This window comes from Suncus etruscus, chromosome 15 (genome assembly GCF_024139225.1).
Source record: "Suncus etruscus isolate mSunEtr1 chromosome 15, mSunEtr1.pri.cur, whole genome shotgun sequence".
In the NCBI taxonomy this organism is placed as follows: Eukaryota; Metazoa; Chordata; class Mammalia; order Eulipotyphla; family Soricidae; genus Suncus; species Suncus etruscus.
In genome coordinates, this window is record NC_064862.1 from 82,917,883 (window position 1) to 82,932,938 (window position 15,056).

Consider the following 15,056-nt stretch of genomic DNA (forward strand, 5'->3'; position numbering starts at 1 on the left):
GTGGTGTTCCCCAATACTGCAGGGCCTGTGTAGCATACTTGAACTCTCGCATTGAACAGTACATGGGTAGTCCCCCAAAAAACAGAGCCATAGTACAGTGGGTGGAGGCATGATAGTACAGCAAGAAGGGCATTTGCCTTGCAAGCAGCTAACCCTAATTCAAGCCCCGGCACTTCATAGGGTCTCCCGAACACCACCAGGAGTAGTTCCTGAGAACAGAGTTAGGAATAACTCCTGAGCACTGCTGGGTGTAGCCCCCAAACCCAATAAAAGCAAACAACCCATATTTCAGTGGTAAGGAATGCGCTTACCTTATACGTGTCTGAGCCAGGTTTGATCTCTGGCACCCTTAGGATCTCCCAAACTTTATCAGGAGTGATTCCTGAGCACAGAGCCAGGAATAAGCCCTGAGTACTGCCAGGTGTGGCCCAGCCACCCCCCAAAAGAGAAAAATTCAAAGAATCAGAATATGTTTCTGATGGGGGCCTCTCTAGGCTCAGACTGGCACTTTATGTTCCCGTTTTCCTGGCTTTGCCCTCAGCTCCTGATGCTTCCCAGCCTGCTGGAGCTGCAGGCCCTGCTGCAAGGATCGTCAGGGTTAGGTGGAGGCCTGGGGACTTTGTCCGAAGCCCTCTGCAGTGCCAAGGGACCCAGCAACCCCCGAGGGCTCTCTCTGAACTGGTACGAGAACCAGGACTTCAAGGAGTTGGTGAATTCGGAACCAGAATTGGCACCCCCAAACAAGAACTTGAGTGAGTGTCCCACCACCAGGGCTTCCCCTTCTAAGTCTACGCAGGTGGCATGGAGGGCATGGTGATCTCATGGCATGCTCACCCACTTCTGTCTCCCCACCCCTCAGGTCCCGCCTGTGAGGAGTTGACTCGGATCATGGAAGGTGACCTGCTGTCCAGCATGCTCTGGAAACGCCTAAAGCCTCTGGTGCTGGGGAAAGTGCTCTTCACACCAGACACAGCTTTCACGAGGCAGCTCATGGCTCAGGTGGGTGAGGCATGGTCAGAGGGAGGGAACGAAGAGATAGAGATAGAGAGATGCAAAACTGGGGGCCCAGGCAATGCTGGTGATGGAACCCTGGACTCTAATCTGCAAGCATGCATGCGCTCCAGTCTTTTGGGTGCCACCCCTAGCCCTCCCCCTGGCACAGAGCTTGGTCACTGCCGTCTGCAGATGAACCAGACCTTCCAGGAGCTGGCTATGTTGAAAGACGTCCAGGAAGTGTGGCAGTCGCTGGGACCCCAGATCTTTGATTTCCTGAATGACAGTGCCAATGTGGCTGTTCTAGAGGTGAGATCCCGGAAATGGTAGCTTCCCTTCTTCACAGCCTCAGTGGTACACAGGGTGTGGAGGGGGGAGCATGGGGCATCCTCCATGGTGAGGACAAGGTCTCAAGGTTGGGAAGAGGAGGTGCCCTATGCAACAACCTCTCACTCACTCTTCACCCTCTCTCCCTGCAGAAGCTCCTGCAAATGCAAAAGACCAAAGACAGTGGGCAGCCCAGTCCTGAAGCCCAGGCCGCAGAGGAGGCCCTGCGCTCCTTTCTGGACCCTTCCAGGGGCGGGTACAGTTGGCTGGATGCCCGGGCTGATATGGAGCAAATGATGGGCACGCTGGGCCTGGTGATCGAGGTAAGGAGCTCTCAGCATGCAGAAGGAAAAGAGACCAGCCTGTCTTATGGGGGAACGTCTGATGGAGCCACCTCAGCCCTGGGCTGGGGTTGGGGCGAGGGGCAGAAAAATACCACCAGTCCAGCGGTGTAGGGGAAAGAGAGTAGGGGAGGCAACAGACAGTCCTGGGGAACTCCAAGCTGACTCCTTCCCCAGTGCATGATCCTGGACAAGCTGGAGGCGGCGCCGTCGGAGGAGGCCCTAGTCGGGCGGGCCCTGCAACTACTCTCTGAGCGCCGCTTCTGGGCCGGCATCGTCATTCTGGGACCCGAGGAACCTCAGAACCCCGCACGGGCCCCCGCACTAGGCCACCTGCGCCTCAAGATCCGAATGAACATCGACGAAGTCATGGAAACCAATAAGATCAGGGACAGGTGGGGGCGGGGCCTCGAGCGGGAGGGTGGGACCAGAGAGCATCCCGCCTATCCGTGAGCAGAAAAGACAGCCCCGCCCATTGGTGGGCGGGACAGGAAACAGATGGGTGGGTTCTGGATTATCCTGCCCACTCTGAGTGGAGTTCTTGGACTGGTGGGCGGGTCCTCCGAGGGCTTCCCACCTATCCACCACCAGAAAGGCAGAGCCCCGCCCCCAAGGTGGGCGTGACATAAATAAACTGGGCGTGACCTAGATTATTCCGCCCACTGGGGACCTATCCAGCTGCACTACCTAATATGGGTGGGGTTCATGAAGAGGTGGGTGGAGCCAGAGAGCATCTCTTGTGTCAGAGACCAAGAAAGGAAGTGCCCCTGTGCCACTCAAAGTGGGGAGGGCGGGGTTATGGTTATGTGGGCGGGGCCAAGGAGCATCTGTCTTACTGGAGCCCAAACTAGGGAGGTCTCAGCGGCCCCGCCCAGATGTGGTGGGCGGGGCCAACATCTGGATTAGGGTCCAGGGTTTCCCAGGAGGGAAACTACCAAGATCCCCTGGGCCTTGCCCGTGCTAGCCTAGGACATACTGCAGTTTGATCCCCCGGTGTCCCATATGGTCCCCCAAGCCAGGAGCGATTTCTGAGCGCAGAGCCACGAGTAACCCTGAGCATCACCGGGTGTGGCCCTAAAATCAAAACAAAACTACCAAGACCTAGTGTATGGAAGGGGCGAGGAGCAGGCGCACAACTGCACCCCAGGATGGTGGAGGGTCGCAGAGCTTCCCTCCAGCCGCCCACCAGACCTTTCTGGCAGGTTTTGGGACCCCGGCCCCGCCGCTGACCCGTTCACAGACCTGCGCTACGTGTGGGGCGGCTTCGTGTACCTGCAGGACCTGCTGGAGCGCGCAGCCGTGCGCGTCCTCAGCGGCGCGGTTCCCCGCACCAGCATCTACCTGCAGCAGATGCCTTACCCTTGCTACGTGGACGATACGTGAGCGCTCCGGCCCCTGCGCCCTCATTCCCTACCGCGCCCCAGACTTCACTGCCTAATGCACAGTCTTTTGGGTGGGACGTGGATTCCAGAACAGACTTTCAGAGTGGGGCTGCGCACCACATTGGCTTAGAGACCCGAGTTTCCATCGGTGAGCCATTGGACCCAGGAGCGCGGAAAAGGGGAATGAATGATCTGTGCTGGAGAAGTTCCAGGGTTGGATCTGGGAAGGTGCAAGATTCTTTGCAATCTGCCAGAGCACTCCCCAACTTCCTAGTGCCAATTGGGGGATGCTCCCGGTCTCTGCCTTCACCCCTTTCCTCCTTTCCTCCACAACCTTCAGGTTCCTGCGCGTGCTGGGCCGATCCTTGCCTCTCTTCCTGACGCTGGCTTGGATCTATTCGGTGGCCATGACCGTGAAGGCTGTGGTGCGGGAGAAAGAGAAGCGGCTGCGGGACACGATGCGCGCCATGGGGCTAAGCCGCGGGGTGCTCTGGCTGGGCTGGTTCCTCAGCTGCGTGGTGCCCTTCCTTATCAGCACGGCGCTGCTCGTGCTGGTGCTCAAGGTGGGCGCTCCTGGGGCTCCGTAGGCCCGAGGGATGGGTGCTGGACTGGCACCCGACGGGTGGTCTGCGCGCAGGGCCCCCGGGCGAATAAACCCCTTTGCCTCCCCTCCGGCAGCTGGGGGACATCCTCCCGTACAGCCATCCCGTCGTGCTCTTCCTGTTCCTGGGGGCCTTCGCCCTGGCCACGGTGGTCCAGAGTTTCCTGCTGAGCACCTTCTTCTCCCGCGCCAATCTGGCGGCCGCCTGCGGAGGCCTGGCCTACTTCGTGCTCTACCTGCCCTACGTCCTGCTGGTGGCCTGGCGGGACCGGCTGCCCCCGGGTGTGCGCGTGGCCACGGTGAGCGCCCGGGTCGGGGTGCAGCGAGGGGGACGCGGCGCTGCGGGCGCTCCTTGACTCCGGCTGCGCATTCCCAGAGCCTCCTGTCGCCCGTAGCCTTCGGGTTCGGCTGCGAGAGCCTGGCGTTGCTGGAGGAGCAGGGCCTGGGCGCGCAGTGGCACAACCTGGGCACGGGGCCCGCGGGCGACGTCTTCAGCCTGGGCGAGGTCTCGGTCCTGCTGCTGTTCGACGCCGCGCTCTACGGCCTGGCCACTTGGTACCTGGAGGGCGTGTTCCCAGGCAAGTGTCCGGCCCGCCCCGCTCCGCGTCTCGGGAGGCGGGGACAGGGGCTGGTGGTATGGGCGGGGCCTTGTATGGGCGGGTAGAGGGCGGAGCCTAGAGGTGATGTCGGGGCCTTGAAAGGGAGGCGGGGATCTGGGGTGGTGGGCGGGTCCTAGAACGAGAGGCGGAGCCTTGAAAGGTAGGCGGGAATCTGATTGGGGCCGGGAAGGTGGCGCTAGCGGTAAGGTGTCTGCCTTGCAAGCACTAGCGTAGGACGGACCGCGGTTCGATCCCCCGGTGTCCCATATGGTCCCCCCAAGCCAGGGGCGATTTCTGAGCGCATAGCCAGGAGTAATCCCTGAGCGTCAAACGGGTGTGACCCAAGAACCAAAAAAAAAAAAAAAAAAGAAAGGTAGGCGGGAATCTGATTGGTGGGTGTGGTCAAAGGCGGGGCCTAGAGTTGGAAGCGGGGCCTTGAAGAGGAGGGACCTGGGGTGGGAGGCGGGTCTAGAATGGTGGGTGGAGTCAAGGGCGGGGCCTAGACAGCGGGCCTTGAAGAGGTGAGAGCTGGAGTGGGAGGCGGGGTCAGGGCGTGGCCTTGAAAGGGAGGTGGGGAGTTTGGGGCTGGGTCAAGGGCGGGGCCTAGAGTTGGGGGCGGGCCTTGAAGAGGAGGACTCTGGAGTGGGAGGCGGGGCCTTGAAAGAAAGGCAAGACTCTGGAGTGGTGGGTGGGGTCAAGGGCGGGGCCTAGAATTGGAGGCGGGTCCTTAAAGGAGGCGGGGTCTTGAAGGAGGCAGGAATCTGGAGTTGTGGGCGGGTCCTAGAGTTGAAGGCGGGGCCTTGAAGAGGAGGAATATGGACTGGGAGGTGGGATGAAGGCAGGTGCTAGAGTTGGAGGCGGGGCCTTGAAAGGGAGGCGGGAATCTGGAGTGGAGGCGGGGTCAAGAGTCAAAGCGGTGCCTTGAAGAGGAAGGGTCTGAGTGGTGGGCGGGGTCGAGGGCGGGGCCTGAAAAGCTGGTCCAATACTAGTTTCTGGGAAGGGTGTGGCCGAGGGCGTGTGCCCTGAACAGAGTCAACTCTTCAACTATTGAGTGCTGGAGGTGAGGGGGGGGTGGTGCTTCCTGGCGCATGCGTCCTAGGGGCTGCCCCTTTGGGGCAGGCTCAAGGCTCTGGCCATCAGTTCCCTGGTGTGCCCCAGCACGGATCCCCAGTGTTCGGCCTGAAAGCTGGTGCTTTCCCGCGGGGTTGGGTTCCAGGGGTAACAACAGCACTTTCTCCCAGGACAGTATGGGATCCCCGAGCCGTGGAATTTTCCATTCCGGAGGAGCTATTGGTTTGGACCTCAGTCCCCCAAGGTTCTCGCCCCACCTCCCACTTCGCAGGACCCAGAGGGTGAGGCCCCCATAAATCTTAACAGGATACCCCAATCACATTGCTTGGTTCTTACCCCCAGCTTCCTGGCATGCCCGAGATTCACCCCAAATTCTGTAGAGCCCAACCCAGCCCAATGTAGGTCCTGAATGCTACAGCCCAGATTTCAGGTGTCCCACGGTGAACCCTGTTTCCTGCTTCCAGTGCTGATGGAGGAGGCACCCCCGGGTCTGACAGCGGGGGTCTCTATACGAGGTCTGGAAAAGCGCTTTCCTGGCAACCCCCAGCCGGCTCTGCAGGGCCTCAGCCTGGATTTCTACCATGGCCACATCACCGCCTTTCTGGGCCATAATGGGGCCGGCAAGACCACCACCATGTGAGCAGCGCACCCCTAGTTCTCCTGGGTACCCAAGGAGCGCTAGGACCTGTGTTTTCTGGTACTCAGGAGATAGCACAGTGGGAAGGGCATTTGCCTTGCACATGCCCAAACCGGGTTCAATCCTCCACATCCCATCCTGAGCTTCGCCAGGAATGATTCCTGAGTGCAAAGCCAGGAGTTAGCCCTGAGCACCACTATGCTATAGTCTAAAAACAAATAAGCAAAAAATGTTTTGGGACCCCTGCACCCTCCAGGTCCATCCTGAGTGGCCTCTTTCCACCCACTGGGGGCTCTGCCTTCATCATGGGTCATGACATCCAGTCCAGCATGGAGGCCATCCGGCCTCATCTGGGCATCTGCCCGCAGTACAACGTACTCTTTGACAGGTGTGTGCCGAAGGTGTGGGGGGACCAAGCAGGAGGAATGGAGGGACCCTGCTTCCATCACCACATCCCTCATCCCTCCCCTCCCCGGGCTACAGGCTGACCGTGGCCGAACACATCTGGTTTTATGGGCGGATGAAGGGTCTGAGCGCATCCGACGTGGGCCTTGAGCAGAGCCGTCTGCTACATGATGTGGGGCTGGTGCCCAAGTGGGGTGCAGAGACCCGCCATCTCTCAGGTAAGGGGACTGAGTCTAGAATGGGGGAGGAAAAAGATGGGGCCGGAGAGATAGCATGGAGGTAGTGTGTTTGCCTTGCATGTAAAAGGACAGTGGTTCGAATCCCTGCATCCCATATGGTCCCCCTGAGCGATTTCTGAGTATAGAGCCAGGAGAAACCCCTGAGCGCTGCTGGGTGTGACCCAGAAAAAAAAAAAAGAAAGAAAGAACAGAAGCCATATATTGGGGGAACCCAAGAGGAACCAGATGGAGTGTAGAGGGCTGGAAAAATAGTACAGCAGGAGGGCACTTGCCTTGCAAGTGGCTGATCTGGGTTTAATCCCCACAAGGAGTGATTCAGGAGTACAAAGCCAGAGGTCAACCCTGGACATTACTGGGTATAACAAAAAAAAGGGTGTGTGTGGTGAGGGAATCTCCAAGGTGAGGGGTTGTGCATCATGATGACCTTATCCCCCACCCCACCCCCAGGTGGGATGCAGCGTAAACTTTCCGTGGCCATTGCCTTCGTGGGCGGCTCTCAGGTAGTGTTTCTAGACGAACCAACAGCTGGTGTGGACCCTGCTTCCCGTCGCAGCATTTGGGAGCTTTTGCTGAAATACCGAGAAGGTAAGAGAGGTGGGGCGGCCGGAGAATGCCCTGATTTCTTTACAAGAGGCCTAGAAAGGAGGTGTGCCGGGGTGGGGTTGTGTGGGATGAATAGGAGTTTGCCACATAGGTGATTGTAAGCAGAGATTAGAGATCGAACAAAGAATGGTGGCCTAGTTGATGGGTGTCGTGGGGTCCCCTTGTCCAGGCCGCACACAGATCCTCTCCACTCACCACCTTGATGAGGCAGAGCTGCTGGGGGACCGTGTGGCCATCATGGCGGCCGGTCGCTTATGCTGCTGTGGCTCATCTCTCTTCCTACGACGACACCTGGGCTCTGGTTACTATTTGACGCTGCTGAAGGCAAGCCTGCCCCTGCCTGCTGCCCAGAAGGTAAGGGCTGGAGCTGACCTCAGACCCCAGCATACCATCCTCCACCAGCCCCAGAGCTACTGACATTTATGGTTGGTATTCTCTGCCTGCAGGACTGCACTGATGGGGAAGACTGCGTGGAGAATCACGTGGATTCTGGGCAAGAAGGAGCTCCGGGGTGCCCAGACAACCCTGTCGGTGAGGGCTCAGCTGGGCTTAGCAGAGGTGGGGCCATGAGCGGGCAGTAGTTTGAGGCAGGAAATAGTATCAGACTCAGTCAGAACTGGATTTTTTTTTTTTTATTTTTGTATTTTGTTTTGTTTTGTTTCTTTGTTTTTGGGTCACGTCCTGTGATGCATAGGGGTCACTCCTGGCTCTGTGCTGAGCAATCTCAGGGATCACTCCTGGTGGTGCTCTGGAAGCCATATGGGATGCCAGGGATTGAACGTGGGTCAGCTGTGTGCAAGGAAAGTGCCCTCCCTACTTACTGTCCTTTGGATCTGGCCCCTTAGAGATAGATTTTTTTGGGGGGGGGGCCACACCTGATGGTGCTCAGGGGTTATTCCTGGCTCTTCACTCAGAAATCACTCCTGGCAGGCTCAGGGGGAACCATATGGGATGCCGGGGATCAAACCGGGGTTCATCCAGGGTTGGCCGCTTGCAAAATAAATGCTCTACTGCTCTGCTATTGCTTTGGCCCTCAGAGATGGATTTAAACCAAACTAAGTTCCTGGAGTCATAGTACAGTGAGTGAGGTATCTCTTGCACACGTTGACCTGAGTATTATCCTCACCAGGAATGATCCCTGAGCACAGAACCAGGAAAAAGCCCTGTGTATAGCTAGTTGCAGCCCCAACTTAAAATACAAACAAGCCGGGGCCGGGCGGTGGCGCTAAAGGTAAGGTGCCTGCCTTGCCAGCGCTAGCCTTGGACGGACCGCGGTTCGATCCCCCGGTGTCCCATATGGTCCCCCAAGCCAGGAGCAACTTCTGAGCGCATAGCCAGTTACCGTTACCGGTAGCCATAACCATAGCCATAACCGTTACCGGGTGTGGCCCAAAAACCAAAAAAAAAAAATACAAACAAGCCAAAACAAAAACAAAACTATCCCCCGCTTGAACCCACTGATGCATAAGTACGCCAGAGGGGCTGGAGCAGCCAGGGAGGAGGGCATCATTTGCCTTGCACACAACTGACTTGGGTTCGATCCCTGATCATCGGCAGGAGTAATTTCTGAGTGCAGAGTCAGGCCCTGAGCATGACTGGTTATGGTTCCAAAATGAAACAAAATAAAAGTACCCTGACTTCTGATCCTGACTGAACCCCAGTTCTCAACAGGGGTCTAACTCTTTGCTCTGGTGCATAACCCTGGACCCTTCCCTCAAGTGACAGGCACCCTTATGTCAAAGCTCAAACCATCCATTTCTTTTTTTGGGAGGGATCACACCCAGCTGCGCTCAGGGGTTACTCCTGACTCTATGCTCAGAAATCGCTTCTGGGGGGCTGGAGAGATAGCATGGAGGTAGTGTGTTTGCCTTGCATGCAGAAGGATGGTGGTTTGAATCCCGGCATCCCATATGGTCCCCTGAACCTGCCAGGAGCAATTTCATAGCATAGAGCCAGGAGTAACCCCTGCTGCTGGGTGTGACCCCCCCAAAAAAAAAGGAATCACTTCTGGTGGGCTCAGGAGACCATATGGGATGCCGGGATTCAAACCACTGACCTTCTGCATACAAGGCAAATGCCTTACCTCCATGCTATCTTTCCGGCCCCCTAATCAGCCATTTCTTTAGGAAGGTGGATTGAGGGAACTAGCTGGAAGCAGGGGGTTCCACTAATGTGTCTGTTGCCTATCCAGGTGCACCCCAACTGCTGGCCTGGGTGCAGCGCTGGGTGCCTGGGGCTCGGCTAGTGGAGGTGCTGCCCCACGAGCTGGTGCTGGCCTTGCCCTATGCGGGTGCCCTGGATGGCAGCTTCGCCCAGCTTTTCCGGGAGCTGGACCAGCGACTGGGGGAGCTGGGGCTCTCTAGCTATGGGATCTCCGATACCAGCCTGGAAGAGGTGAGGCAAGGCAGGGAGGGCTGCCCGGAGGAGGTAGTGGCAGGAAGGATGCTTCTTGACCTTAGGATATTCCCAGGAGGAAGCAGCGTTCATGGAGCGACTTTGAGGGGCTGCTAAGGGGACCCACAGTATATGAGGGATGCCCGTACCCCTTCAAGACCCAGATTCTCTCCTGTAGGTGCCCCAAGTTCCAAATCTCTTATTTTCCTCTGCAGATTTTCCTGAAGGTGGTGGAGGAAAGTGCAGGTGACATGAACCCGGAGCGGAGAACTGCAGGTCTATCTCTAGCCTCTCCTCTCTCTCTCTCTCTCTCTCTCTCTCTCTCTCTCTCTCTCTCTCTCTCTCTCTCTCTCTCTCTCTCTCTCTAACACACACACACACACACACTCTCTCTCTCTCTCTCTCACACACACACACACACTCTCTCTCTCTCCTCTTTACCTCTCCTCTCTTCTCTTCTCTCTCTCTAAATATATGCATATATAATATTTCTAGCCACATGCATCACTGCTCAGGGCTGACTCTTGGCTCTATGCTTGGGGATCCCTCCTGGCAGCAATCGGGGCACCCAGTGATATGCCAGGGATTTATCCCGATCCTGGGTCAAGTCAAGATCCTTCCTGGCTGAACTAACCTCCGACTCCTGATGCTTTTTTTTTTTTTTTGGTTTTTGGGCCACATCCAGTGACACTCAGGGGTTGCTCCTGGTTGTGCGCTCAGAAATCTCTCCTGGCTTGGAGGACCATATGGGATGCCGGGGGATCGAATTGCGGTTCGTCCTAGGTTAGTGCTTGCAAGGCAGACGCCTTACCACTAGCACACTGCTCCAGCCCCCCTGATGCTATTATTATTTTTTTCTTTTTTCTCGGAGGTACTGCAATACCAGGTCGTTATTATTATGGGGCTGTTTGGGGCCACACCTGGTGGTACCCAGGGCCCACCTATTGCTGGCTCTGTGCTGTGCTTGTCTATGAGATGCAAGAATTAAAAAGGATTCTAACTGAATTGCTTGAATTTGATTCAAGTGCTGTATTTACCCTCTGTGCTATCTCCTAGCCCCTGATAGTCTTTTAATTTATTTATTTTTGGGGTCACACCTGGTGGTGCTCAGGAGATACTCCTGCCTCTGAGCTCAGAAATTACTCCTGGCAGGCTCTGGTAATCTTGTAGGATGCCGAAGATCAAACCTGGGTTGGCTGCATGCAAGATGCAAGGAAAACGCCTATCTGCTGTGCACTAGTTCCCCCTTTTTAAATTTTTTGAATTTTTTTTTCTCTTTTGAGTTATACTCAGCGCTCAGGGGTTACTCCTGGCTCTGCACTCAAAATCGCTCCTGGCAGGGGACAATATGGGCTGCTGGGATTCGAACCACCGTCCTTCTGCATGCAAGGCAAACATCTTACTTCCATCTTACTTACTTGCTATCTCTCTGACCCCCTGTCCTTTTCTTCTTCTTTTTTTTTTTTTTTGGAGGGGCGTCACACCCAGCAGTGCTCAGCAGTTACTCCTGGCTCTACGCTCAGAAATCGCTCCTGGCAGGCTCAGGGGACCATATGGGATGCCGGGATTCAAACCAACCACCTTAGGTCCTGGGTCGGCTGCTTGCAAGGCAAACGCCACTGTGCTATCTCTCCGGCCCCTCCAGTACCCTTTTTTTGAAGTGGTTTTTGTTGTTTTTGCCAGCCCACACCGGGTAATGCTCAGAGCTGACTCCTAACTCTGTACTCAGAGGTGCTCAGGGGACCCTATGGGATGCCAGGGATCAAACCCCATTGCCCACCCTCACGGTGACCCTCCTCCTCCCGGTGCTGTTTCCTAGATGGCCACCACTGGCAGCTTCGGAACTCAGGCGTCGCACCCCTAGCCGTGGGCCCGAGGCTTAAGGAGTCCATCCTGGAGAACGGGGATTTGGGTAAGCTCCCCTCCTCCTCCACTCCGGTCTTTCCCAGCCCCCCCAAGGGTCCCCAAGGGCCCCATCCTCATCCTCTTCACTGTCCACTACTGCAGGGGCCGCGCAAGAGACACAGGCCCTGAAGGGAAGCGGGGAGACCGGCAGCCCGAGCCGAATTCAGGGCTTGGCGCTGCCTCTACAGCAGCTCCGGGCTCTGATCACAAAACGCTTCCTGCTCGCCTGCCGTAGCCGCAGGGGCCTGTTTGCTCAGGTGGGGACCCCACCCCAGGATGGAGAGTCCTCGCTGGGCCCAAGGCTGCCTCAGCTCCCCCCATACCCTGCCAGGACTGCCTGCATTACTCTCCCATTTTCACTACCTTACCTACTCACCCAAGGAGCCCCAATGGAGGCAGAGTTGGGGCAGGGGATGTGGGGTTGCTGAGCCACTGATAAGCTGGTTCCTGGGTCCCTGGGGTCCCCACAGATTGTGCTCCCGGCTCTCTTTGTGGGCCTGGCCCTGGCCTTCAGCCTCATCATTCCACCCTTTGACAACTACCCAGCTCTGAACCTCACCACCAGCATGTACAGCCCCCAGATGTCCTTCTTCAGGTAATGGGGAGCACAGCTGACAACGGGTGGAGCTGCCATTGGAGAGCAGGTCAGGCATCCTCAAGGGGGCTCAACCCTGACTCGCACCTACCCTGCACCTGCATGTAGTGATGATGCACCAGGGGACCCCAAAAGGGGCTTCTTACTTCAGAAGCTGCTGGAAGAAGCGGGATGTGGGAGTCCTGACCTGAGCGGTGGGGCCAGGAACAGGTGAGGACCCCCTTGTCCCTCCTACGGTCACCTGTGAGACTTCCACTTCCTCATCTGGAGTAGCCCCTGTGCCCACAGGGTGCCCACAATCCTGCTCTCCCTACATGCAGGACACCCCCAGGCACCCAGCCAGGCCTCTGCCACTTCTCCATCCCAGAGCTTCCCGGAGCAGAGGCAGCCAGTGGGGCCAGTGGCAACCAGACGCCCGCCTGCCAGTGCAGCCGGCCTGGGGCCCGCCGCCTGCTGCCCGATTGTCCTGTGGAGGCCGGGGGTCCCCCGCCACCCCAAGCATTGACCAGCTCTGGGGAAATGGTGCAGAACTTGACAGGCCGGAATCTTTCGGATTTCCTCGTGAAGACCTACCCTCGCCTGGTGCGCAAGGGGTGAGCCCCCCAGGAACTGTACCAGCTTTGTGTTTAGGGGTACTGGGGATTGAACCCGGGTCAGTTGCATTCAAGGAAAGCACCCTCCCCACTGTGCTATTGCTCTAGCCCCTCACCTTGGACTTCTCATTTTTTGGTTTTGTTTTGGAGCCACACCCAGTGGGCTCAGGGGTTACTTCTGACTCTGGAATCACTCCTGGCTGTGCTCGGGGGACTTTATGGGATGCCGGGAATCGAACGTGGGTTGGCTGCATGCAAGGCAAATGCCTTCCCCGCTGTGCTGTCTCTCTGACCACTCACCTTGGGCATCCCTCATGCTTTCTTTGTCCTTCTGTCCCCTTGTCCCAGCCTGAAGACCAAGAAGTGGGTGAATGAGGTCAGGTACGTAGAGAAGCTTCTTCTGTCCCTCCTACACCCCATTTGCCCCACTGTGGGGTTCACCCATATACCTTTTGTCACCCTGGCTTGTCCCACCTTCTGCCTCACATAGATATGGGGGCTTCTCACTGGGGGGCCCAGACCTGAGCCGACCCTCCACACATGGAGTAAGTGACACACTGGAGAAGCTGAAGGCCCTGATGAACCCCAAGATGGATGGAGCCCTGAGCCGCGTTCTGCACAAACTCACAGCCTGGACTAACGACCTGGACACCCGGGATAGTCTCAAGGTGGGGACTGGGGTGTGAGGGGGAAGAAAGGGACTGGTAGTCTGTAATGGAAGCCTCATTCTCCAATCCCAGAGGATTAGGGAGACGTGGTTCTGGAAGCAAACCCCAACACAGGAAATAATCCACACACAGTTATGAAGATAAAGGAGTGGGGCCAGAGTGATAACACAGCAGTAGGGTGTTTGCCTTGCATGCAGATGACCTGAGAGGGACCTGGGTTCTATCCCCAGCATCCTATATGGTCCCCTGAGCCTGCCAGGAGCAAGTTTTGAGCACTGAACCAGGAGTAATCCCTGAGAGCACTGGGTATGGCCCAAAAAACAATTATGAAAGACTTTGTAGGGACTGGAGAGATAGCACAGTGGTAGGGCGTTTGCCTTGCACACAGCCGATTCAGGACAGAGGGTGGTTTGAATCCTGGCATCCTATATGGTCCCCCATGCCTGCCAGGTGTGATTTCTGAGTGCAGAGCCAGGAGTAACCCCTGAGCTCTGCCCAGTGTGACCCAAAAACCAACCCCCCCCAAAAAAGGACTTTGTAGATCATAATGGTTTCAATAAAATAAAGTAAAACCAAACAAACAGGTTCAGGAACTTCCACTGCAAGCCTTCTGCTCCTAGCACTAAGACCAGCAAGCAGAAAGTTCAGTCGTGTAAAACTGAAACTACAAACTTTTTCCCTGAGACCTTGGATGGCTTTATTGGGAACCCAAAGACCATACCTTGGGGAGGAGACCAGGTAGGGTAAGGGACCAATCCAAAAGATGTTTCAATGAATGAGTGACAAGCTTATCCTGAATAGGATGGAAACGAACAATAATCTGCCAGAGAAATCAGGGTGGGGTGTTGGGGGAACCCATCACCCTGACCCCTTGCTCCTGACCCCACCGCAGATCTGGTTCAACAACAAAGGCTGGCACGCCATGGTGTCCTTCGTGAACCGGGCCAACAACGCATTGCTCCAGGCCAGCCTGCCTCCAAACTCCACCCACAATGCCCACAGCATCACCACCGTGAATCACCCCCTGAACCTCACCAAGGCACAGATGTCCGAGGCCACATTGTGAGTCTTTCTACCATGCGTCCCTCCACCTCAGCCTCCCTCAGGGGATGGGAAAAATTAGATGGGCCCTTAGCCAGTGTCTGTGCTGTGAAAAGTGAAGTAACAGACCCAGAGCGACAGTGCAGCTGGGAGGGTGTTTGCCTTGCATGTGGCTAACCTGGGTTTAATTCCCATTGGGCACCAGAAGCACTACTAGGAGTGATTCATGAGCTTAGAATCAGGGTTCAGTCCTGAGCACTGTCAGGTATATCCCCAAATGCAAAAATATATAAAAATTTAATAAAGGGAGGGGTTGGGGCCGGAGAGATAGCACAGCAGCATTTGCCTTGCAAGCAGCCGACCCAGGACCTAAGGTGGTTGGTTTGAATCCCGGCATCCCATATGGTCCCCCATGCCTACCAGGAGTTATATCTGAGCAGATAGCTAGGAGTAACCCCTGAGTGCCGCCAGCTGTGGCCCAAAAACAAAAAACAAACAAACAAACAAAAAATAAGTGAGGGGCAGAGAGATAGCACAGTGGTAAGACATTTGCCATGCACACAGCCAATCTAGGATGGATGGTGGTTGGAATCCCGGCATTCCATATGGTCCCCCGAGCCTGCCAGGAACAATTTCTGAGTGCAGAAGCAGGAGTAATCCCT

General features: G+C 56.5%; 1 protein-coding gene across 1 annotated transcript in view; it reads left to right on the top strand.

Annotated features, from left to right (window-relative positions):
* ABCA7 (ATP binding cassette subfamily A member 7) overlaps positions 1–15,056 on the top strand; it is a 29,110-nt gene that overhangs the window by 3,139 nt on the left and 10,915 nt on the right. The window contains exons 8-33 of the mRNA XM_049788242.1: positions 542–752; positions 860–999; positions 1,186–1,302; positions 1,473–1,643; positions 1,839–2,056; positions 2,864–3,040; positions 3,384–3,606; positions 3,722–3,943; positions 4,021–4,222; positions 5,485–5,595; positions 5,779–5,950; positions 6,208–6,339; positions 6,435–6,574; positions 7,043–7,180; positions 7,368–7,552; positions 7,645–7,729; positions 9,390–9,592; positions 9,808–9,868; positions 11,412–11,504; positions 11,600–11,754; positions 11,968–12,092; positions 12,201–12,302; positions 12,413–12,685; positions 13,034–13,066; positions 13,176–13,353; positions 14,246–14,415. Of these exons, the coding sequence (XP_049644199.1) occupies positions 542–752; positions 860–999; positions 1,186–1,302; positions 1,473–1,643; positions 1,839–2,056; positions 2,864–3,040; positions 3,384–3,606; positions 3,722–3,943; positions 4,021–4,222; positions 5,485–5,595; positions 5,779–5,950; positions 6,208–6,339; positions 6,435–6,574; positions 7,043–7,180; positions 7,368–7,552; positions 7,645–7,729; positions 9,390–9,592; positions 9,808–9,868; positions 11,412–11,504; positions 11,600–11,754; positions 11,968–12,092; positions 12,201–12,302; positions 12,413–12,685; positions 13,034–13,066; positions 13,176–13,353; positions 14,246–14,415 (4,037 nt within the window). The remainder of the gene's footprint in view (positions 1–541; positions 753–859; positions 1,000–1,185; positions 1,303–1,472; positions 1,644–1,838; positions 2,057–2,863; positions 3,041–3,383; positions 3,607–3,721; positions 3,944–4,020; positions 4,223–5,484; positions 5,596–5,778; positions 5,951–6,207; positions 6,340–6,434; positions 6,575–7,042; positions 7,181–7,367; positions 7,553–7,644; positions 7,730–9,389; positions 9,593–9,807; positions 9,869–11,411; positions 11,505–11,599; positions 11,755–11,967; positions 12,093–12,200; positions 12,303–12,412; positions 12,686–13,033; positions 13,067–13,175; positions 13,354–14,245; positions 14,416–15,056) is intronic.